Source organism: Pristiophorus japonicus, chromosome 7, assembly GCF_044704955.1.
Source record: "Pristiophorus japonicus isolate sPriJap1 chromosome 7, sPriJap1.hap1, whole genome shotgun sequence".
NCBI lineage: Eukaryota > Metazoa > Chordata > Chondrichthyes > Pristiophoridae > Pristiophorus > Pristiophorus japonicus.
This window is the reverse complement of record NC_091983.1, coordinates 98,393,213-98,416,708: the sequence shown is the minus strand read 5'-3', so window position 1 is coordinate 98,416,708 and position 23,496 is coordinate 98,393,213. Positions and strand designations below refer to the sequence as shown.

At 46.2% G+C, this 23,496-nt stretch overlaps 1 protein-coding gene across 1 annotated transcript in view; it reads right to left on the bottom strand.

Moving 5' to 3' along the window:
• Nucleotides 1-21,864, bottom strand: part of LOC139266600 (repulsive guidance molecule A-like) — a 119,516-nt gene extending 97,652 nt beyond the window's left edge. Inside the window, exons 1-2 of the mRNA XM_070884196.1 lie at nucleotides 21,780-21,864; nucleotides 14,543-15,042 (exon numbers count right to left, since the gene is read on the bottom strand). Coding sequence (XP_070740297.1) covers nucleotides 14,543-15,042; nucleotides 21,780-21,864 — 585 coding nt within the window. The remainder of the gene's footprint in view (nucleotides 1-14,542; nucleotides 15,043-21,779) is intronic.
• Nucleotides 21,865-23,496: the final 1,632 nt, after the last annotated feature.

The following is a 23,496-nucleotide window of genomic DNA, read 5'->3' as shown; positions in this document are numbered from 1 at the left end:
TTCAGTGCTCCTCACTCACGTTCTATTCCTTGCACTGTCTCAGCTATGGCTCAGTGGGTAGCTCACTTGCCTCAGAGTCAGAAGGTTGTGGGTTAAAATCCCACTCTGGGTCTTCCTTTTTCCTCAATTCCTCTCCATCGTGGTTGACAGGGCCCTCAACTGTGTTTGTCCCATTCCCCGCTCTTCTGCTCTCACCCTTCCCCTCCCTCAAAGAACCACGATAGGGTTCCCCGTGTCCACATCTTCTACCCCACCAGCCGCTACAGTCAATGGATCATCTCCTGCCATTTCTGCCACCTTCAGCATGATCCCACCACGAAACATATCTTCCCTTCCCCCGCTTTCAGCATTCAGAAGGGACTGTTCACTCCTCAACACTCTGGTCCTTTCCTCTATCATCCCAACAACCCCTCTCCTTTCCACAACACCTTCCCATGGAAACACAAGAGATGCAACACCTGCCATTTTTCCAGTTCCCTTCCCATCATCCAGGGCCCCAAACACTCCTTTCAGGTGAAACAGCGATTTACTTGAACTTCTATCAATTTGGTGAACTGTATTTGCAGCTCACGATGTGGTCTCCTCGACACTGGAGAAAATAAATGCAGATTGCATGACCGCTTTGTACAGGTTAGATGCAGGAAGAATGTTCCCGATGTTGGGGAAGTGCAGAACCAGGGGCCACAGTCTAAGGATAAGGGGTAAGCCATTTAGGACTGAGATAAGGAGAAATTTCTTCACTCAGAGAATTGTGAACCTGTGGAATTCTCGACTGTAGAGAGTTGTTGAGGCCAGTTCATTAGATATATTCAAAAGGGAGTTAGATGTGGCCCTTAAGGCTAAAGGGATCGAGGGGTATGGAGAGAAAGCAGGAATCAGCCATGATCATATTGAATTGTGCGGGCTCAAAGGGATGAATGGTTTACTCTTGCATCCATTTTCTATGTTTCTATGTTTGCAGACGACCTCCGTTTAGTCCGTCCACAAGTGTGACCTCGAGCTTCCAGTCACCTGTCATTTTAATTCTCCACCCCACTCCCACTTCAACTTCTCTGTCTTCGGACTGCTGCACTGTTTCAATGAAGTTCACTGTCAGCTCGAGGAACAGCACCTCAACTTTCTATGAAGCATTTTAAAGTTTTCCAGGCTCAACATTGAGTTCAACAATTTTAGATCATTACCCCCTCCCCCCATGTATTAAGATGGCAGCTGTTGATGATGATTCTGCTCTTCCCATTTACACCTCCTCTCGACCCATCTCTTGTTTGAGTGTAATAGAGTGTAATATCTCCAAGTTTGTGGATGACACTAAACTGGGTGGTGGTGTGAGCTGTGAGGAGGACGCTAAGAGGCTGCAGGGTGACTTGGACAGGTTAGGTGAGTGGGCAAATACATGGCAGATGCAGTATAATGTGGATAAATGGGAGGTTATCCATTTTGAGGGCAAAACACAAAGGCAGAATATTATCTGAATGGCGGCAGACTTGGAAAAGGGAAGGTGCAACGAGTCCTGGGTGTCATGGTTCATCAGTCATTGAAAGTGGGCACGCAGGTACAGCAGGCGATAGTGAAGGCAAATGGTATGTTGGTCTTCATAGCTAGGGGATTTGAATATAGAAGCAGGGGGGTCTTAATGCAGCTGTACAGGGCCTTAGTGAGGCCTCACCTGGAATATTGTGTTCAGTTTTGGTCTCCTAGTCTGAGGAAGGATGTTCTTGCTATTGAGGGAGTGCAGCGAAGGTTCACCAGATTGATTCCAGGGATCGCTGGACTGTCATATGAGGAGAGACTGGATCAACTGGGCCTTTAGTCACTGGAGTTTAGAAGGAGGAGAGGGGATCTCATAGAAATGTATAAGATTCTGACGGGACTGGACAGGTTAGATGCGGGAAGAATGTTCCCGATGTTGGGGAAGTCCAGAACCAAGGGACATAGCCTTAGGATAAGGGGTCGGCCATTTAGGACTGAGATGAGGAGAAACTTCTTCACTCAGAGAGTTGTTAACCTGTGGAATTTCCTGCCGCAGAGAGTTGTTGATGTCAGTTCATTGGATGTATTTAAGAGGGAGTTAGATATGGCCCTTACGGTTTCGGGGATCAAGGGGTATGGAGAGAAAGCAGGAAAGGGGTACTGAAGGAATGATCAGCCATGATCTTATTGAATGGCGGCGCAGGCTCGAAGGGCCGAATGGCCTACTCCTGCACCTATTTTCTATGTTTCTATGTTTCTTTACTTGTCCCTTTACCATCTCCTTTTGCCTTGCACCATTATCCTAGAAATTCCACAGCACACCGTTTGGGGTGATAGCTTTTGGATAATTGGAAAAGTATCGCCAGGCGAAAATGATTTGCTGCTCCCGGGACCTTTAACTTAAGTTCTCCAAGAGGGAAGTGGAGTGCTAAATCAAGTGCTACCACTTCCCTTAGAGCACTATCGTGTGTGAGAGGGGCGTAGCAGCAGAGCGCTGAGCAATGATCAGTGCAGTGTTGCCATCTTTAAAGGCTCCTTCCCTCGCTTAAAGGAAAGGGCCAATGATGGTTGAATCATTCTTAATGCTGTCTCTGTGGGGCCACGATACCTGCGCAACGTGCATTACAGCCCCAAGCACTCTAAGAGAGTGGTGGGCTGAGGAATCGTGCAGAAATCAGGGCTGAAAAGCAATCAGAAAGCACCTGTCTGGTGAAAGTAATAAAGTTAGCCCTACCTGACCACCACTGCCTTTAAATATCGCTCCAAGCGGCCAGCTGATGTGACAATGCTTCCTGCAGCTGCTGTGGTTTAGCACCCGGTGATGCCGCAGGGGACAGGAGCGAATATCACATCCGGGGCTGTAACGGGGTGCTGCACACTGGATAATGCCATGATCTACGGGGTGCAAGAGAGCATGGCGATAAGTGGTAGTGCTCGAGCAAAACCGGCAAGGAAGTTCGCATGCGTCGGTGAATTCGCCGTGCTAGTCGGTTACCCATTATCGCCCCATTATCATCCCCGCAGGAGCTAACAGGATGTACAAAGCAGCCGAATTCCCCCCCATCCCCCCACCGCCTTAATCTCTGCTACCTTTCACCCTATCACAGACCTTCCCTTTTGTTCTTTCCTCTTCTCCCCTCACCCCTTTCCCTGTCTTTATACTTGCTTAAAACCTGTAACAACATCTTTAACTTTTTCCAGTTCTGATGAAAAGTCATTGACCTGAAACATTAACTCATTCTCTCTCCATAGATGCTGCCTCACCTGCTGAATATTTCCAGCATTTTCTGGTTTTATTTCCTTCTGTTACTGACTGTCAATACCATTCTCTTAGTTAACATAAAGAGAGAAAAACAAAGACTTGCATTTATAAAGCACCTTTTATGACCACCAGATGTCTCAAAGTGTTTTACAGCCAATGAAGTACTTTTGGAGTGTAGTCATTGATGTAACATTAATATCATTTTCTTAGCAACAGTTAACACCCTTCCGTTACTGAACATTAACATGCTTCTTTAGTGACCGTTAACACCATTCTCCGACTGAGCCTTCGGCCCGCCACTCCAACGTGAGATCGGGGCGACAAAAAGAGCTGCAGTGGTATACCACTACAACTTCCAGCGTGAGCTGCTCCAAATGTATGATGGCTTTGAGTTGGGCAACTGGGTGATGTCATCAGGACCCAGGTCGCTGTTTGGAGTGTGGGGAGGAGTACCGGCGGGGCCCTGGCCCTGGTGATCGAGGCAGAGGAGCGATGAGGGATCATGGCTGAGATTCGGTGGGTGATCGTGGTGGAGGTCCGACGAATGTTTGGTGCAGAGGTGCGGCGGGAGATCATGGTGGTGGTGCAGCGTGTGTTTTGTGGCGGAGGAGCGGTGAGAGATCTTGGCAGAGGTGTGGTGAATGCTTGCAGTGGAGGAATGGTGAGAAATCATGGCCAAGGTGTGGCAAATGAGGGTATGGGGCCCAGAAGAGCCAAGGACTCAGGGGCAGCACGGGCCAGCTCATATTGCGATATGTGTGCGGACTAGTTCCATGCAGCAGAGCAGGTCTCCAATGGTCCTGGTTAATCCTTGTCACTGGATAAAGGCTTAGCTCTGTCAAGCCCGTGTGGTGGCTGATGTGGAACTGTTACCACATGGTAAAAAAATCCACGCACAAGCATCTCCCACCTCTTCAATTTTTTCAGGTCTGGAACATCGGGTCCTTCATTGAAACACCTGTGAACTCATGTGGAAGCAAGTCATCCTTCTTCGAGGGACTGTCCATGATGATGACTGAGCCTTAACCATTCTAGTAGTGACCGTCATCACCATTCTATTAGTAAACATTAATACAATTCTGTTAGCGAACATTAACAGCATTCTCTTACTGAATGATAACAGCATTCTTTTACTGAACAAAAGCAAAATACTGCGGATGCTGGAATCTGGAATAAAAACAGAAAATGCTGGAAATCTCAGCGGATCAGGCAGTATCTGTGGAAAGAAAGCAGAGTTAACGTTTCGGGTCGATGACCCTTCGTCAGAACTGGAGAGTGTTCGGAAAGAACGGATTCTTAACAAGCACTGAAAGGGCGAGGGGAAGATAGAACAAAAGGGAAGGTCTGTGATAGGGTGGAAGACAGGAGAGATTGGAGAGACAAAAGGGATGATGGCCCAAATTCAAATGGTAATGCCAGAAGTTAGAAAAATATTAGTCAAGATCGGGTGTGAATGGTGGGATAATGACCAACTGCCATTAAAGACAAGGAGAAAAAAAGAAAGAAAGAGACAGGCTCTGGTGCTGCTGAAGAGAGAGATCGAGAGCGTGCATGTGGTGGTGCATAGCATTGAGTGTGGATCCCAGGATGTGACAAGAGCAGTGGTTTGAGGAACATTGAATATCTCAGAGATTTCTGTAATCTGAAGGATGCAAAATTCACGAAAACCCCCCCAGTGTTTGGGCTCATTCGAAAGGAAATTTAATTTGGGACTATCTACCGGAAAGTTTGAAATCCTAAAGTGCTTATGAAAGAAACTACGAACTTTAATCGAATTTTGGTCTTTTACAAGACAAATTCAAGCCTGTGGGCGGGCCTAGAAACAAAGGAAGCCCACTTGATTATTAGAATTGTCTGGGTGTTGGGACTAAGTTAACTTGTCTGGAGGAATGGACATTCGAAAACCCTTCTCCACAAGAATCATTTACATTACAACAATAACTCAGATGGCTAGCCATCAAACCAAACTTAGAAAAGCCATCTTCAACATGAATAAGAACAAAGGGCCCACAAGACCCTGTATGCAGAAAACCAAGTACAGGAGAACATTGCGATTAGCAAGCTAATATTTCCATCAGCAAAATAGATTTAGAAATGCAACCCACCCAAGACATATTAACTTTTAACGAGCCCGCCAAAATATTACAAAGAAAAGTCAAGCGCGCCAATTCTAAACAAAGAATCCTTGACTGATTTGGCGTGAAGATTAGAACAGCTCAAACTGTATAACTGGCCCCCTGTTTCAACAGAGGGTATGACACACTTAGCCATACAACCGCGGCCACGCTGATGTCATCAAGACAGGGAGAGAAACCAACGCGACAGTTGTAAAACTAACTTCTCCAGCCTCGAAGTCCTGAAGGAAGGAAGAATATCACCATTGCGGCAGCAACCAACCACAGCCAACGTGGTGCCAACGAAAAACCACCGCGATCGACGAAACGCGAAACAAAACTTCAACAGGAAGAAACCGAAGAATCGAAAGTTTCCACTCTACAATCTAGGCCTGACTACCAACAGGTGAAAACATTACCGAAAGAGACTTTGAACCTATTTCTAATGAAGAAAAACTGGGTACTTACCCCATAGATCCAATACACGCCTTACCGCAACAGCGGACTCAACCCAACCGAAGATTGCGCAGTAAGAAGTTTTCTCCAACGTTCGGGGTATGGCAAGCAGAACCTACAGAATTCAACAAACCCCGAAATCGCGAATTAACGCTAACTGACCAGAAAAGATTGGTAAGCATAGTCCCTGCCAGGCCTGGAGTCTAACCTACTTAGCATTAGGTATTGGGAGGTGGGAGGTGTAATTTACTGTAACCCCCTTTGAATGTGTAATGTATTGTTCTTTATTAGAATGATTATAAGTTTGACATTATATTTTCTTGTCTGTAATAAAGTCAAAGTTCTTTTACACCAAACCAGTTGTCCTTTGCACTTTATCACACCCCCCAAATAAACCCAGAGTCTCGAACCCAAGGGAGTGGGAGCGATTCGAACCGCTTAAGTAGGTCAGAGGTGAACCTGACCCTGGGACCACCCCTTACAAATCCTGGGTGGATCCAAAACATGAGAGGTGGAATTTCAGTTGGAATCCATGTGGATTAAGTCTGAGGCAGAGACAGTTACTGAGGAAAGAGATGTGGCTGTGAAATCGAGTCCTGGCAGATACTTGATCAAACACGAGAAGGGAAACAGAAGGCACCAACTCACTCTATCTCTAAGCTGTCCTGGCCCACAGTTCCATTTCATCCTTCGCCTCATCCGGCGCTTTAACCAAAAACATTTTTTCCTCCTTTCAGATGTCAAGGATCGTAAACTTCAACAATTCTTGGACACCAACACCCCTCCGGAACCTACTTCCCCCACACTTCCCTCCGATCCCATCCTTTCTTCCAATCTCACCCCCTGCTGTGTTTTCACTATCCCCTCTGACCTTCCCCTCTCTGACCCCGAACGATCAGTCCTCAGCAAAGGCCTGAGCTTCATTCCCTTACGCCCCCACCTCAATAAATTTCGAGCTCGGCACGATGCTGAGCTCTTTTTCTGCCGCCTTCACCACTGAGCCCACTTCTTCGGCCAGGAGTCTTCCCCCTGCTCAACTGACCTTTTCTCCCATTTTCAGAATTCTCGCTCTACCTGGACCCTTCCCTCTGGCCTCTTACCCTCTTCAGACCTCTTCATTGCAAACTGCCGACAGGACATCGGCCGTCTCAATTTCTCTGCTCCCCTCACTCATTCCAACCTACCTCCCTCTGAACTTGCAGCACTCCACTCGCTCCGATCCAACCCCAACATTGTCATCAAACCTGCTGACAAGGGTGGCACTGTTGTTGTTTGGCGAACCGACCTCTACCTTGCAGAGGCTGACTGCCAACTCTCTGACACCTCCTCCTACCTCCCCCTGGACCATGACCTCACTACTGAACATCAAGCCATAATTTCCCAGACCGTCACTGACCTCATCTCCTCTGGAGATCTTCCCTCCACAGCCACCAACCTCATAGTTCCCCAACCTGCACAGTCCTCTTCTACCTCCTTCCCAAGATCCACAAACAGGACTGCCCCGGTAGACTCATCGTTTAGAAAATAGGTGCAGGAGCAGGCCATTCAGCCCCTCTAGCCTGCACCGCCATTCAATGAGTTCATGGCTGAACATGAAACTTCAATACCACCTTCCTGCTTTCTCGCCATACCCCTTGATCCCCCGAGTAGTAAGGACTTCATCTAACTCCCTTTTGAATATATTTAGTGAATTGGCCTCAACAACTTTCTGTGGTAGAGAATTCCACAGGTTCACCACTCTCTGGGTGAAGAAGTTTCTCCTCATCTCGGTCCTAAATGGCTTACCCATTATCCTCAGACTGTGACCCCTGGTTCTGGACTTCCCCAACATTGGGAACATTCTTCCTGCATCTAACCTGTCTAAACCCGTCAGAATTTTAAACGTTTCTATGAGGTCCCCTCTCATTCTTCTGAACTCCAGTGAATACAAGCCCAGTTAATCCAGTCTTTCTTGATAGGTCAGTCCCACCATCCCGGGAATCAGTCTGGTGAATCTTCGCTGCACTCCCTCAATAGCAAGAATGTCCTTCCTCAAGTTAGGAGACCAAAACTGTACACAATACTCCAGGTGTGGCCTCACCAAGGCCCTGTACAACTGTAGCAACACCTCCCTGCCCCTGTACTCAAATCCCCTCGCTATGAAGGCCAACATGCCATTTGCTTTCTTAACCGCCTGCTGTACCTGCATGCCAACCTTCAATGACTGATGTACCATGACACCCAGGTCTCGTTGCACCTTCCCTTTTCCTAATCTGTCACCATTCAGATAATAGTCTGTCTCTCTGTTTTTACCACCAAAGTGGATAACCTCACATTTATCCACATTATACTTCATCTGCCATGCATTTGCCCACTCACCTAACCTATCCAAGTCACTCTGCAGCCTAATAGCATCCTCCTCGCAGCTCACACTGCCACCCAACTTAGTGTCATCCGCAAATTTGGAGATACTACATTTAATCCCCTCATCTAAATCATTAATGTACAATGTAAACAGCTGGGGCCCCAGCACAGAACCTTGCGGTACCCCACTAGTCACTGCCTGCCATTCTGAAAAGTACCCATTTACTCCTACTCTTTGCTTCCTGTCTGCCAACCAGTTTTCAATCCATGTCAGCACACTACCCCCAATCCCATGTGCTTTAACTTTGCACATTAATCTCTTGTGTGGGACCTTGTTGAAAGCCTTCTGAAAGTCCAAATATACCACATCAACTGGTTCTCCTTTGTCCACTCTACTGGAAACATCCTCAAAAAATTCCAGAAGATTTGTCAAGCATGATTTCTCTTTCACAAATCCATGCTGACTTGGACCTATCATGTCACCATTTTCCAAATGCGCTGCTATGACATCCTTAATAATTGATTCCATCATTTTACCCACTACTGAGGTCAGGCTGACTGGTCTATAATTCCCTGTTTTCTCTCTCCCTTCTTTTTTAAAAAGTGGGGTTACATTGGCTACCCTCCACTTGATAGGAACTGATCCAGAGTCAATGGAATGTTGGAAAATGACTGTCAATGCATCCGCTATTTCCAAGGCCACCTCCTTAAGTACTCTGGGATGCAATCCATCAGGCCCTGGGGATTTATCGGCCTTCAATCCCATTAATTTCCCCAACACAATTTCCCGACTAATAAAGATTTCCCTCAGTTCCTCCTCCTTACTAGAACCTCTGACCCCTTTTATATCCGGAAGGTTGTTTCTGTCCTCCTTAGTGAATACCGAACCAAAGTACTTGTTCAATTGGTCTGCCATTTCTTTGTTCCCCGTTATGACTTCCCCTGATTCTGACTGCAGGGGACCCACGTTTGTCTTTACTAACCTTTTTCTCTTTACATACCTATGGAAACTTTTGCAATCCGCCTTAATGTTCCCTGCAAGCTTCTTCTCGTACTCCATTTTCCCTGCCCTAATCAAACCCTTTGTCGTCCTCTGCTGAGTTCTAAATTTCTCCCAGTCCCCGGGTTCGCTGCTATTTCTGGCCAATTTGTATGCCACTTCCTTGGCTTTAATACTATCCCTGATTTCCCGAGATAGCCACGGTTGAGCCACCTTCCCTTTTTTATTTTTACGCCAGACAGGAATGTACAATTGTTGTAATTCATCCATGCGGTCTCTAAATGTCTGCCATTGCCCATCCACAGTCAACCCCTTAAGTATCATTCGCCAATTTATCCTAGCCAATTCACGCCTCATACCTTCAAAGTTACCCTTCTTTAAGTTCTGGACCATGGTCTCTGAATTAACTGTTTCATTCTCCATCCTAATGCAGAATTCCACCATGTTATGGTCACTCTTCCCCAAGGAGCCTCGCACAAGAAGATTGCTAATTAATCCTCTCTCATTACACAACACCCAGTCTAAGATGGCCTCCCCCCTAGTTGGTTCCTCGACATATTGGTCTAGAAAACCATCCCTTATGCACTCCAGGAAATCCTCCTCCACCGTATTGCTTCCAGTTTGGCTAGCCCAATCTATGTGCATATTAAAGTCACCCATTATAACTGCTACACCTTTATTGCATGCACCCCTAATTTCCTGTTTGATGCCCTCCTCAACATCACTACTACTGTTTGGAGGTCTGTACACAACTCCCACTAACATTTTTTGCCCTTTGGTGTTCTGCAGCTCTACCCATATAGATTCCACATCATCCAAGCTAATGTCTTTCCTAACTATTGCATTAATCTCCTCTTTAACCAGCAATGTTACCCCACCTCCTTTTCCTTTTATTCTATCCTTCCTGAATGTTGAATACCCCTGGATGTTGAGTTCCCAGCCCTGATCATCCTGGAGCCACGTCTCCGTAATCCCAATCACATCATATTTGTTAACGTCTATTTGCACAGTTAATTCATCCACCTTATTGCAGATACTCCTTGCATTAAGACACAAAGCCTTCAGGCTTGTTTTTTTAACACCCTTTGTCCTTTTAGAATTTTGCTGTACAGTGACCCTTTTTGTTCTTTGCCTTAGGTTTCTCTGCCCTCCACTTTTCCTCATCTCCTTTCTATCTTTTGCTTTTGCCTCCTTTTTGTCTCCCTCTGTCTCCCTGCATTGGTTCCCATCCCCCTGCCATATTAGTTTAACTCCTCCCCAACAGCACTAGAAAACACTCCCCCTAGGACATTGGTTCCGGTCCTGCCCAGGTGCAGACCATCCGGTTTGCACTGCTCCCACCTCCCCCAGAACCGGTTCCAATGCCCCAGGAATTTGAATCCCTTCCTGCTGCACCAGTGCTCAAGCCACGTATTCATCTGCGCTATCCTGCGATTACTACTCTGACTAGCACGTGGCACTGGTAGCAATCCCGAGATTACTACTTTTGAGGTGCTACTTTTTAATTTAGCTCCTAGCTCCTTAAATTCATTCCGTAGGACCTCATCCCTTTTTTTACCTATGTCGTTGGTACCAATGTGCACCACGACAACTGGCTGTTCTCCCTCCCATTTCAGAATGTCCTGCACCTGCTCCGAGACATCCTTGACCCTTGCACCAGGGAGGCAACATACCATCCTGGAGTCTCGGTTGCGGCCGCAGAAACGCCTATCTATTCCCCTCACCATTGAATCCCCTATCACTATCGCGCTCCCACTCTTTTTCCTGCCCTCCTGTGCAGCAGAGCCAGCCACGGTGCCATGAACTTGGCTGCTGCTGCCCTCCCCGATGAGTCATCCCCCCCAACAGTACTCAAAGCAGTGTATCTGTTTTGCAGGGGGATGACCACAGGGGACCCCTGCACTACCTTCCTTGCACTACTCTTCCTGCTGGTCTTCCATTCCCTATCTGGCTGTGGATCCTTCTCCTGCGGTAAGACCAACTCACTACACGTGATACTCACATCATTCTCAGCATCGTGGATGCTCCAGAGTGAATCCACCCTCAGCTCCAATTCCGCAACGCGGACCGTCAGGAGCTCGAAGCGGATACACTTCCCGCACACATAGTCGCCAGGGACACCGGAAGTGTCCCTGAGTTCCCACATGGTACAGGAGGAGCATAACACCCGACCGAGCTCTCCTGCCATGACTTAACCCTTAGATACACTTAAATTGGCAACAACAATGTTAAAAGTTACTGACTAATATAAAAAGAAAAAGAAAAACTACTCACCAATCACCAGCCAATCACTTACCTCCTAGGCTGTGACGTCACCTTTCTGTTTCTTTCTACTTCTTTTTTGCCTTCTCCCTGTAGCTGCACAAGTACGCCTTTTATAGGCCTCTGCTGATCCCCGGACTCACGCCTCAGCGACCACGAACTCCCGCTGCCTCTCGCGGCCTTTTATAGGCCTCTGCTGATCCCCGGACTCACGCCTCACCAACGAACTCCCGACGCCTCTCGCAGCCTTTTATAGGCCTCCAACCCCGGACTCACGCCTCACCAACAAACTCCCGACGCCTCTCGCGGCCTTTTATAGGCCTCCGACCCCGGACTCACGCCTCACCAACGAACTCCCGACGCCTCTCGCGGCCTTTTATAGGCCTCCGACCCCGGACTCACGCCTCACCAACGAACTCCCGACGCCTCTCGCGGCCTTTTATAGGCCTCCGACCCCGGACTCACGCCTCATCAACGTTTCAGCCAGTTCTTGCCCACAGAACTTATTTCTTCCTATGTCGACTCTATTTTTTCTCCACTTGTCCACTCTCTTCCCACTTGCATCCACGACTCCTCCAACGCCCTCCGTCACTTTAACAGTTTCCAGTTTCCTGGCCCCAACCATCTCCTTTTCTCCAAGGACGTCCAATCCCTCTACACTTCTATCCCCCACCAGGATGGTCTGAGGGCGCTCTGCTTCTTCCTCGAGCAGAGGCCCTACCAGTCCCCATCCACCACTGCTCTCCTCCACCTGGTACAACTTGTTCTCACATTGAACAACTTCTCCTTTAACTCCACTCACTTCCTCTAAATTAAATGGGAATCTGCATGGGTCCTAGCTATGCCTGCCTTTTCATGGAATATGTTGAACATTCTTTGTTCCCCTCCCTCACCTCTTTTTCCAGTACATTGATGACTGTATCGCTGCTGTTTCCTGCTCTCACCCTGAACTTGAAAATTTTATTCACTTTGCATCCAATTTCCACCCTTCCCTCACCTTCACATGGTCAATTTTCAATTCTTCCCTTCCCTTCCTCGACTTCTCTGTCTCCATCACTGGGGATAGGTTTTTGACCAGTATTCACTATACACCCACTGACTCCCACAGCTACCTGGACTACACTTCCTCCCACCCCGCATCCTGTAAGGACTCCATTCCATTCTCCCAGTTTCTCCGTCTCGGTCGGACCTGCTCTGACAATGCCACCTTTCACACTAGTGCCTCTGACATGTCTTCCTTTTTCCTCAACAGAGCATTCCCCTCCACCATGGTTAACATGGCCCTCGACTGTGTCCGTTCTATTTCCTGCAACTCTGCTCTCACCACTTCCTCTCCCTCTCAGAACCATGATGTGGTTCCCCTTGTCTTCACCTTTCACCCCAACAGCCTCCACGTTCAACGGATAATCCTCCGCCATTTCCGCCACCTTCAGCATGATCCCACCACCAATCACATCTTCCCCTCCCCTCCCCTCTCAGCATTCCAAAGGGACTGCTCCCTCCGTGAAAACCTGGTCCATTCCGCAGTCACCCCTATCAGCCCCTCCCCTTCCCACGGCACCTTTCCATGCAATCGCAGGAGATGCAACACCTGCCCTTTTACCTCCTCCCTTCCCACTATCCAGGGCCCCAAATACTCCTTCCAGGTGAAACAGGTATTTACTTGTACTTTCAATTGAGTATACTGTATTCGCTGCTCACGATGTAGTCTCCTCTACATTGGGGAGACCAAGTGTAGATTGGGTGACTGCTTTGCGAGCACCTCCGTTCAGTCCGCAAATGTGACCCTGAGCTTCTGGTCACCTGTTATTTTAATTCTCCACTCCATTCCCACTCTGACCTCTCCGTCCTCGGTCTCCTACACTGTTCCAACAAAGCTCGATGCAAGCTCGAGGAACAGCACCTCATCTTTCGTTTAGGCACTTTACAGCCTTCTGGACTCAACATCGAGTTCAACAATTTCAGAGCGTAACCACTGCCAATCTTTGGCTCCGTCCGTCCCCACCCCGCACACCCGCCCCCGAGCCTGTTTCTTTTTTTCTTTTCATTTCCTTGTCTCTAATGGCAGCTGGTCATTATCCCACTATTCACACCCGATCTTGACTCATGTTTTTCTAACTCCTGCCATTACCTTTTAAATTTGGGCCATCATCCCTTTTGTCTCTCCAATCTCTCCTGTCTTCCACCCTATCACAGACCTTCCCTTTTCTTCTATCTTCCCCTCCCCCTTTCAGTACTTGTTAAGAATCCGTTCTCTCCAGTTCTGACGAAGGATCATTGACCCGAAACGTTAACTCTGTTTCTCTCTCCACAGATGCTGCTTGACCCGCTGAGATTTCCAACATTTTCTGTTTTTATTCCTTTACTGAACATTAACACAATTCTATAGGTCAACGTTAATATCATTCTGTTAGTTATTGTGAACACCTTTCTGTTTGTGATCATTAACACCATTCTGTTATTGAATATTAACACTATTCGGTTAGTGACCATTAATACTATTCTGTTACTCCAGAAACTTAAGATCATCCAAAACTCGTTCACCCATCACCCCTGTGGTCACTGATTTACATTGGCTCGCGGTTAAGCAACACCACGATTTAAAAATTCTCATCCTTGTTTTCAAATCTATCCATGGCCTTATCCCTCCCTATTTCTGTAATCACCTCCAGCCCCACAATCCCCCAAGATATCTGCATTCCGCCAATTCTGGCCTCTTGCGCATCCCTGATTTTAATCGCTCTGCCATTGGCGGCCATGCCTTTAGCTGTCAAGTCCCGAAGCTCTGGAATTTCCCTCCTAAACCTCTCCGCATCTCTACCTCTCTTTCCTACTTTAAGACACGCCTTAAAACCTACCACTTTGACCAAGCAATTGGTCATCTGCCCTAATATCTCCTTTTGTGGTTCAGTTTGACAACACTCCTGTGAATCGCCTTGCGATGTTTTACTATGTTAAAGGTGCTTTATAAATACAAGTTGTTGCTACTGAACATTAACACCATTCTGTTAGTGATTGTTATCACTAGCCAATTAGTGAACATGAAAGTGAAGCCAACTTAAAGCAAATTAAATTTTTCATTGTACGATATTAACAATGGTGAGGTCTCACCACAAATTTCCCCTCAGACATCACCTTGCTGATTGCTGATATGTTGCGATGTGGTGAGATAGGCACATTAGTCAATTGCACAGAAAGGTAATTGTTGTCAATCACTGGCCATGCACCCTGAACTCTGCACGTCTGGAAATCATTGTAAAATGTTCTGATGTGGAGACTGCCAAAGATGCCACAATGCAGGTAGGTAGGCTTCTGGCGTTGTTTAAAGTAAAAGCTCTTTTCATATTCGCAGGTGTCTGGCAGGTGCAGATTCTCCTGATTATCTGCCGGGACGCGCGGACGAGGTAATGAAGCTGCTCCATCCTTGGAGCAATTATGCTGGATCATTAAGTCCTCAATTCCTTGTACAGCAGAATGGTACACCAGGTCACCGCGGCAGAACCAAGCAGTTCGCTGGGTACAGAGTGAGTAAGATCGTAATGCCATACAATAGTCTTCATTCAAAGAATCATCGAGATGGTTGGTGGCAGAAACATATTCAGAATTGCATCGAAGAATCCTGCACTGCGACATCACTGCAAACGGAATTAAGGGTTAAGAATCTTTAGTAACAATTCAGCAATAGATCAACTGAGAGTATTAATCATTAATACCATCGCAAGTACACCTCAACGATAGATGAAAATCAAAAATAACACCACAGGTACATTGGGACTGATAATAAAATCATTGATAACATCATGGGATAAATCATTGATAACACCACAGGTACACTGGGACTGATAATAAAATCATTGATAACACCACAGGTACACTGGAACTGATAATAAAATCATTGATAACACCACAGGTACACTGGGACTGAGGGTAAATCATTGATAACACCACAGGTACACTGGGACTGATAATAAAATCATTGACAACACCACAGGTACACTGGGACTGAGGGTAAATCATTGATAACACCACAGGTACACTGGGACTGAGGGTAAATCTTTGATAACACCACAGGTACACTGGGACTGAGGGTAAATCATTGATAACACCACAGGTACACTGGGACTGAGGGTAAACCATTGATAACACCACAGGTACACTGGGACTGAGGGTAAACCATTGATAACACCACAGGTACACTGGGACTGAGGGTAAATCATTGATAACACCACAGGTACACTGGGACTGAGGGTAAATCATTGATAACACCACAGGTACACTGGGACTGAGGGTAAACCATTGATAACACCACAGGTACACTGGGACTGAGGGTCATCATCATAGGCAATCCCTCGAACTCGAGGAAGACTTGCTTCCACTCTAAAAGTGAGTTCTCAGGTGACTGTACATTCCAATACGGGAATTACAGTCTCTGTCACAGGTGGGACAAACAGTCGTTGAAGGAAAGGGTGGGTGGGAAGTCTGGTTTGCCGCACATTCCTTACACTGCCTTCGCTTGTTTTCTGCGTGCTCTTGGCAACGAGACTCAAGGTGCTCAGCACTCTCCCAGATGCTCTTCCTCCACTTAGGGCGGTCTTTGGCCAGGGATTCCCAGGTGCCGGTGGGGATGTTGCACTTTATCAAGGAGGCTTTGAGGGTGTCCTTGAAACATTTCCTCTGCCCACATGGGGATCGCTTGCCGTGTAGGAGTTCCGAGTAGAGCGCTTGCTTTGGGAGTCTTGTGTCAGGCTTGCGAACAATGTGGCCCACCCAACGGAGCTGGTCGAGTGTGGTCAATGCTTCGATGCTGGGGATGTTGGCCTGATCGAGAACACTGACGTTGGTGCGTCTATCCTCCCAGGGAATTTGTAGGATCTTGCGGAGATAGTGGTGGTGATATTTGTCCAGCGCTTTGAGGTGTCTACTGTATATGGTCCGCGTCTCTGAGCCATATAGGAGGGCAGGTATCACTACAGTCCTGTAGACCATAACCTTGGTGCCAGATTTGAGGTCCTGGTCTTCGAATACTCCTTCCTCAGGCGACCGAAGGCTGCGCTGACGCATTGGAGGTGGTTAATAACATTAATCATTAATAACACCCAGGCACTCTGGGACTGATAGTAAAATCATTAATACTGCCCAGGTATGTCCTGTCCACAAAAAGCAGGTCAAATCTAATCTGGCCAATTACCGTCAGTCTACTCTCAATCATCAGCAAAGTGATGGAAGGTGTCGTCAACAGTGCTATCAAGTGGTACTTGCTCACCAATAACCTGTTCACCAATGTCCAGTTTGGGTTTTGCCAGGACCACTCGACTCCAGACCTCATTACAGCCTCAGTCCAAACATGGACAAAAGAGCTGAATGACAGAGGTGAGATGAGAGTGATTGCCCCTGACATCAAGGCAGCATTAGACTGAGTGTGGCATCAAGGACCCCTATTAAAATTGAAGTCAGTGGGAATCAGGGGGGAGACTTTCCACTGGCTGGAGTCATACCTAGCACAAAGGAAGATGGTTGTGGTGGTTGGAGGTCAATCATCACAGCCCCAGGACATCGCTGCAGAAGTTCCTCAGGGCAGTGTCCTAGGCCTAACCATCTTCAACTGCTTTATCAATGACCTTCCCTCCATCATAAGGTCAGATGTGGGGATATTCGCTGATGACTGCACAGTTTTCAGTGCCATTTGTAAATCCCCAGATAATGAAGCAGTCCATGCCTGCATGCAGCAAGACCTGGACGACATTATGGCTTGGGCTGATAAGTGGCAAGTAACATTCGTGCCGCACAAGTGCCAGATAATGACTATCTCCAACAAGCGAGAGTCTAACCACCACCGCTTGACATTCAACGGCATTACCATCATCGAATCCCCCACCATCAACATCCTGAGGGTCACCATTGACCAAAAACTTAACTGGACCAGCCACATAAATACTGTGGCTACAAGAGCAGGTCAGAGGCTGGGTATCCTGCAGCGAGTGTCTCACCTCTGGACTCCCCAAAGCCTTTCCGCCATCTACAAAGCATAATTCTGGAGTGTGATAGAACACTCTCCACTTGCCTGGTTGAGTGCAGCTCCAACAACACTCAAGAAGCTCAACACCATCCAGGACAAAGCAGCTCGCTTGATCAGCAAAGACTTCTTCCGCAGCACTTCCCAAACTCGCAACCTTTACCATCTAGAAGGATAAGGGCAGCATATGCATGGGAGCACAACCACCTCCAAGTTCCCCTCCACCCCTCCAAGTCACACACCATCTTGACTTGGAAATAAATTGCTGTTCCTTCATCATCGCTGGGTCAAAATCCGGGAACTCCCTCCCTTGCAGCACTGTGGGAGTACCTTCGCCACACGGACTGCAGTGGTTCAAGAAGGTGGCTCACCATCACCTTCTCAAAGACAATTAGGGATAGACAATAAATGCTGGCCTTGCCAGCGACACCCACATGTCATGACCGAATTTAAAAAAAACAGGTACACTGGGACTGATAGTAAAATCATTGCTAACACCACAGGTACACTGGGACTGAGGGTAAATCATTGATAACACCACAGGTACACTGGGACTGATAGTAAAATCATTGATAACACCACAGGTACACTGGGACTGAGGATAAACCATTGATAACACCACCGATACACTGGGACTGAGGGTAAATCATTGATAACACCACAGGTACACTGGGACTGAGGGTAAACCATTGATAACATCACAGGTACACTGGAACTGAGGGTAAATCATTAATAACACCACAGGTACACTGGGACTGAGGGTAAACCATTGATAACACCACAGGTACACTGGGACTGAGGGTAAACCATTGATAACACCACAGATACACTGGGACTGAGGGTAAATCATTGATAACACCACAGGTACACTGGGACTGAGGGTAAACCATTGATAACACCACAGGTACACTGGGACTGAGGGTAAACCATTGATAATACCACAGATACACTGGGACTGAGGGTAAATCATTAATAACACCACAGGTACACTGGGACTGAGAGTAAACCATTGATGACACCACAGGTACACTGGGACTGAGGGTAAATCATTGATAACACCACAGGTACACTGGGACTGAGGGTAAATCATTGATAACACCATAGGTACACTGGGACTGAGGGTAAATCATTGATAACACCACAGGTACACTGGGACTAAGGGTAAACCATTGATAACACCACAGATACACTGGGACTGAGGGTAAATCATTGATAACACCACAGATACACGGGACTGAGGATAAATCATTAATAACACCACAGGTACACTGGGACTGAGGGTAAACCATTGATAACACCACAGGTACACTGGGACTGAGGGTAAATCATTGATAACATCACAGGTACACTGGAACTGAGGGTAAATCATTGATAACACCACAGGTACACTGGGACTGAGGGTAAATCATTGATAACACCACAGGTACACTGGGACTGAGGGTAAATCATTGATAACACCACAGGTACACTGGGACTGAGGGTAAATCATTGATAACACCACAGGTACACTTCTCTCTCCCCAATATAACCTTTCTGCAGTCTTCTACTTTTTTATTCGAACTAGAGGTATCACATTCAGTGCTTGTCTGAGTACTTATGCACTCTTATTCTTCCTAAACTCTGAAGTCATCCTATGTCTGCTTCCTTATGTCTAACATGTCTGGGACAGATTTCCTCTGTGAGTGGTGCAGTAAAATTGTGTAAAGAATGAGTTTACATGTTTACTGCACAGAGCAGATATAAGACATCTTCCCCCAGGATATCAGGATCAATCTCTTTGCACAATCACGTACTCTAACCCATTAATGTAGATTTAGACTTTGTGCAATAGTTAGAGCGTGTGGCAATGAGTCAGCAGGTCTTTTACATCTCTTCTTATTTTGATTTAAGTCGTTATAAGTAGAATGCATATATATACACATATGCATTTGTGTGCATGTGCTCATATGTGTGAGCGACACATGTGCATGCACACGCAAACATACATGTTTACAATTCATTATCAGTGTGGCAATGAGACAGGATTAATAAACAATCTCCTAGTAAAGTATCCCCTCGGAATGAGTGATCATAGCATGATTGAATTTCAAATTCAGATGGAGGGTGAGAAAGTTGGATCTCTAACCAGCGTACTAAGCTTAAATAAAGGAGACTATGAAGGTTTGAGGGCAGAGTTGGGTAAAGTGGACTGGGAAAATAGATTAAAGTGTAGGATGGTTGATGAACAGTGCTGTACATTTAAGGAGATACTTCACAACTCTCAAGAAAAATATATTCCAGTGAGGAGGAAAGGGTGCAAGAGAAAAGATAGCCATCCGTGGCTAACTAAAGAAATAAAGGACGGTATCCAATTAAAAACAAGAGCATACAAAGTGGCCAAAACTAGTGGGAGGACAGAAGACTAGGAAACTTTTAAAAGCCAGCAAAGAACGACTAAAAAAATGATTAAGAAAGGGAAGATAGACTATGAAAGTAAACTGGCACAAAATATAAAAACAGAGAACAAGACTTTCTATCGGTATATAAAAAGGAAGAGTGGCTAAAGTAAATGTTAGAGGACAAGACCGGGGAATTATTAATGGGGAACATGAAGATGGCAGAAACTCTGAACAAATATTTTGTATCAGTCTTTACGGTAGAGGACACGAACAATATTCCGACAGTGGATAGTCAAGGGGCTATAGGGGGGGAGGAACTTAAAACAATCATAATCACTAAGGAGGTGGTACTCAGTAAGATAATGGGACTAAAGGCAGATAAATCCCCTGGACCTAATGGCTTGCATCCTAAGGTCTTAAGAGAAGTAGCAGCAGGGATTGTGGATGCATTGGTTGTAATTTACCAAAATTCCCTGGATTCTGGGGAGGTCCCTGCAGATTGGAAAACTGCAAATGTAACACCCCTATTCAAAAAAGGAGGCATACAAAAAGCAGGAAACTTAGACCAGTTAGCCTAACATCTGTGGTTAGGAAAATGTTGGAGTCCATTATTAAAGAAGCAGTAGCAGGACATTTAGAAAAGCAAAATTCGGTCAGGCAGAGTCAGCATGGATTTATGAAGGGGAAGTCATGTTTGACAAATTTGCTGGAGTTCTTTGAAGATGTAACGAACAGGGTGGATAAAGAGGAACCAGTGGATGTGGTGTATTTGGACTTCCAGAAGGCATTTGACAAGGTGCCACATAAAAGGTTACTGCACAAGATAAAAGTTCACGGGGTTGGGGGTAATATATTAGCATGGATAAAGGTTTGGCTAACTAACAGAAAACAGAGAGTCGGGATAAATGGTTCATTCTCTGGTTGGCAACTAGTTCCTAGTGGGGTGCCACAGGGATCAGTTCTGGGACCCCAACTATTTACAATCTATATAAACAACTTGGAAGAAGGGACTAAGTGTAACGTAGTCAAGTTTGCTGATGATACAAAGATGGGAGGAAAAGCAATGTGTGAGGAGGACACAAAAAATCTGCAAAAGGACATAGACATGCTAAGTGAGTGGGCAAAAAATTGGCAGATGGAGTATAATGTTGGAAAGTGTGAGGTCATGCACTTTGGCAGACAAAATCAAAGAGCAAGTTATTATTTAAATGGAGAAAGATTGCAAAGTACTGCAGTACAGTGGGACCTGGGGGTACTTGTGCATGAAACACAAAAGGATAGTATGCAGGTACAGCAAGTGATCAGGAAGGCCAATGGTATCTTGGCCTTTATTGCAAAGGGGATGAAGTATAAAAGCAGGGAAGTCTTTCTACAGCTATATAAGGTATTGGTGAGGCCACACCTGGAATACTGTGTGTTGTTTTGGTTTCCATATTTATGAAAGGATATACTTGCTTTGGAGGCAGTTCAGAGAAGGTTTGCTAGGTTGATTCCAGGGATGAAGGGGTTGACTTATGAGGAAAGGTTGAGTCGGTTGGGCCTCTACTCATTGGAATTGAGAAGAATGAGAGGTGATCTTATCGAAACGTATAAGATTATGAGAGGGCTTGACAAGGTGGATGTAGAGAGAATGTTTAAACTGACAGGGGAGACTAGAACTGGAGGGCATGATCTTAGAATAAGGGCCCTCCCATTTAAAACAGAGATGAGGAGAAATTTCTTCTCTCAGAGGGTTGTGGATCTGTGGAATTCACTGCCTCACAGAGCTGCGGAAGCTGGGACATTGAATAAATTTAAGACAGAAATAGACAGTTTCGTAAACGATAAGGGGTTATGAGGAACGGATGGGGAAGTGGAGCTGAGTCCATGATCAGATCAGCCATGATCTTATTAAATGGCAGAGCAGGCTCGAGGGGCCGTATGGCCTACTCCTGCCCCTATTCCTTATGTTCTTATGCATAACTGGAATTAAGGTGCTTACCTGTATTACAGAAATGGAAGACCAATACGACCCTGAATGCAATAAGTCGCAGTTGCTGTGATGTACAGGAGCTGATCCTCTCCATAATTTTTAACCTGCTCCTTGGATCAAAGAACAATAGGCAAGGTTTATAAAAGTCATTATCCTTCACACCCTACCCCCATTACCCCACACACTACACCCCAATTAACCCTCACACTCCACCCCATTACACCGTCATTACCCTCACACTGCACCCCATTACACCATCATTACCCTCACACTACACCCCATTACACCATCATTACCCTCGCACTGCACCCCATTACACCATCATTACGCTCGCACTGCACCCCATTACACCATCATCACCCTCACACTCCACCCCCACCCCCACCTCCCCACCACACCAACATTACCACTAACGGAGCACTTGCAGTGGGAGCAGTACTCACACGGAGCAGCGAATGGACCCTTATATGTGTAAAGGTGTCCGAATAGTTTTGTACTCACAATCTTATTGGGCGTTTACTCGTTTGTACAGCTTGGTCCTTTCTCATTTCATATACTCATTCCTTTTGGATGAACATCTATCTGATTGAAGTGTCCACTTGGTTTTTAAACAATTATCTAAAATTTTCAAGTCCAGATTAAAACTATCAATGTTCTGATTCTGGACTGACTGACTGTCTTTGTATCCCATGTATTCCTGGACTTTATCTGTTTAGAGAAAGTGAAATGAGTACTTTTGTGTAAATATGCACGATAGGTAATAATTAATCTGTGATATATTTTTTATCATTGTCAAAGAAAAATGAAGCAACCAAGGTCCATAGTGCCAAACAGCACCAGGGCTGAAAAACAGAGGAAAGATTAGATACATTAGCAAGTATTGGAAGGGCCATCAAGTTTGGCTTTTAAACCTGAAGAAGGTGAGGAGTCCTACCATTTTGAGATCCAGGAAAATAAATTAGTTAAAACAGAGTATGCAATGAGTCTTGATGTTAGCTCAGTGTGGAGAACGTGAGAAGGAAAAGAGTTTAAAATAGGTTATTTTGAGCTTAGGGTAAAGCAAATATTTTATCACCTGCAAATCAATAAACATCATCAGCGAATCGCACCACAAACATAAGAGACGATTTTAACTTGTGGCAGGAATTGCAGGAGCAGGTGCTGACGTGGCTGATGAATTACATGGACCCCTCGGAGAGTGAGGGCCAGGAGATTTGAATTCCCAGGTCTCATTTACATGCTCCAGCTGTGAAGCTGGCATAAATTACATCATCGCCGGCAGGCTGGAGTCAAAATTGGTGGGAGTTCTGGCCACCGCCGCCAGGGACCCACAAAAATGGTCCCCAGCAAGGTAGGTTGTGATGGGCAGAATGGTTGGGGGAGGGCAGGGGTGGGGGTTGCTCTGCCCTACGCCAGTGAGGCGGGGGTGAGGGTGGAAAGCCCGGGGTAGGGGATGCCCAAGGCCTCGTGAGACCAGGCACACAAGCTGGAGGCGAGGGGTTTGCACCGTATTCCTGATGTGTTCTCGACCACACCATTTTTACATACCTGTCTTCAGCCAGCTCTCATAGTTTGGGTTGGACTTTACATAGCATAGGAAGGTTGTGGACAAAGTGGTGGACTGTGAGGGTGCAGGTGCAATCATGTTGGGTGAAATGAAATGTGTCAGCTAGCTGCTGGAAGAAACTGATCTGACCGTTGTTGTGTATGCAATAACTGTTAGACT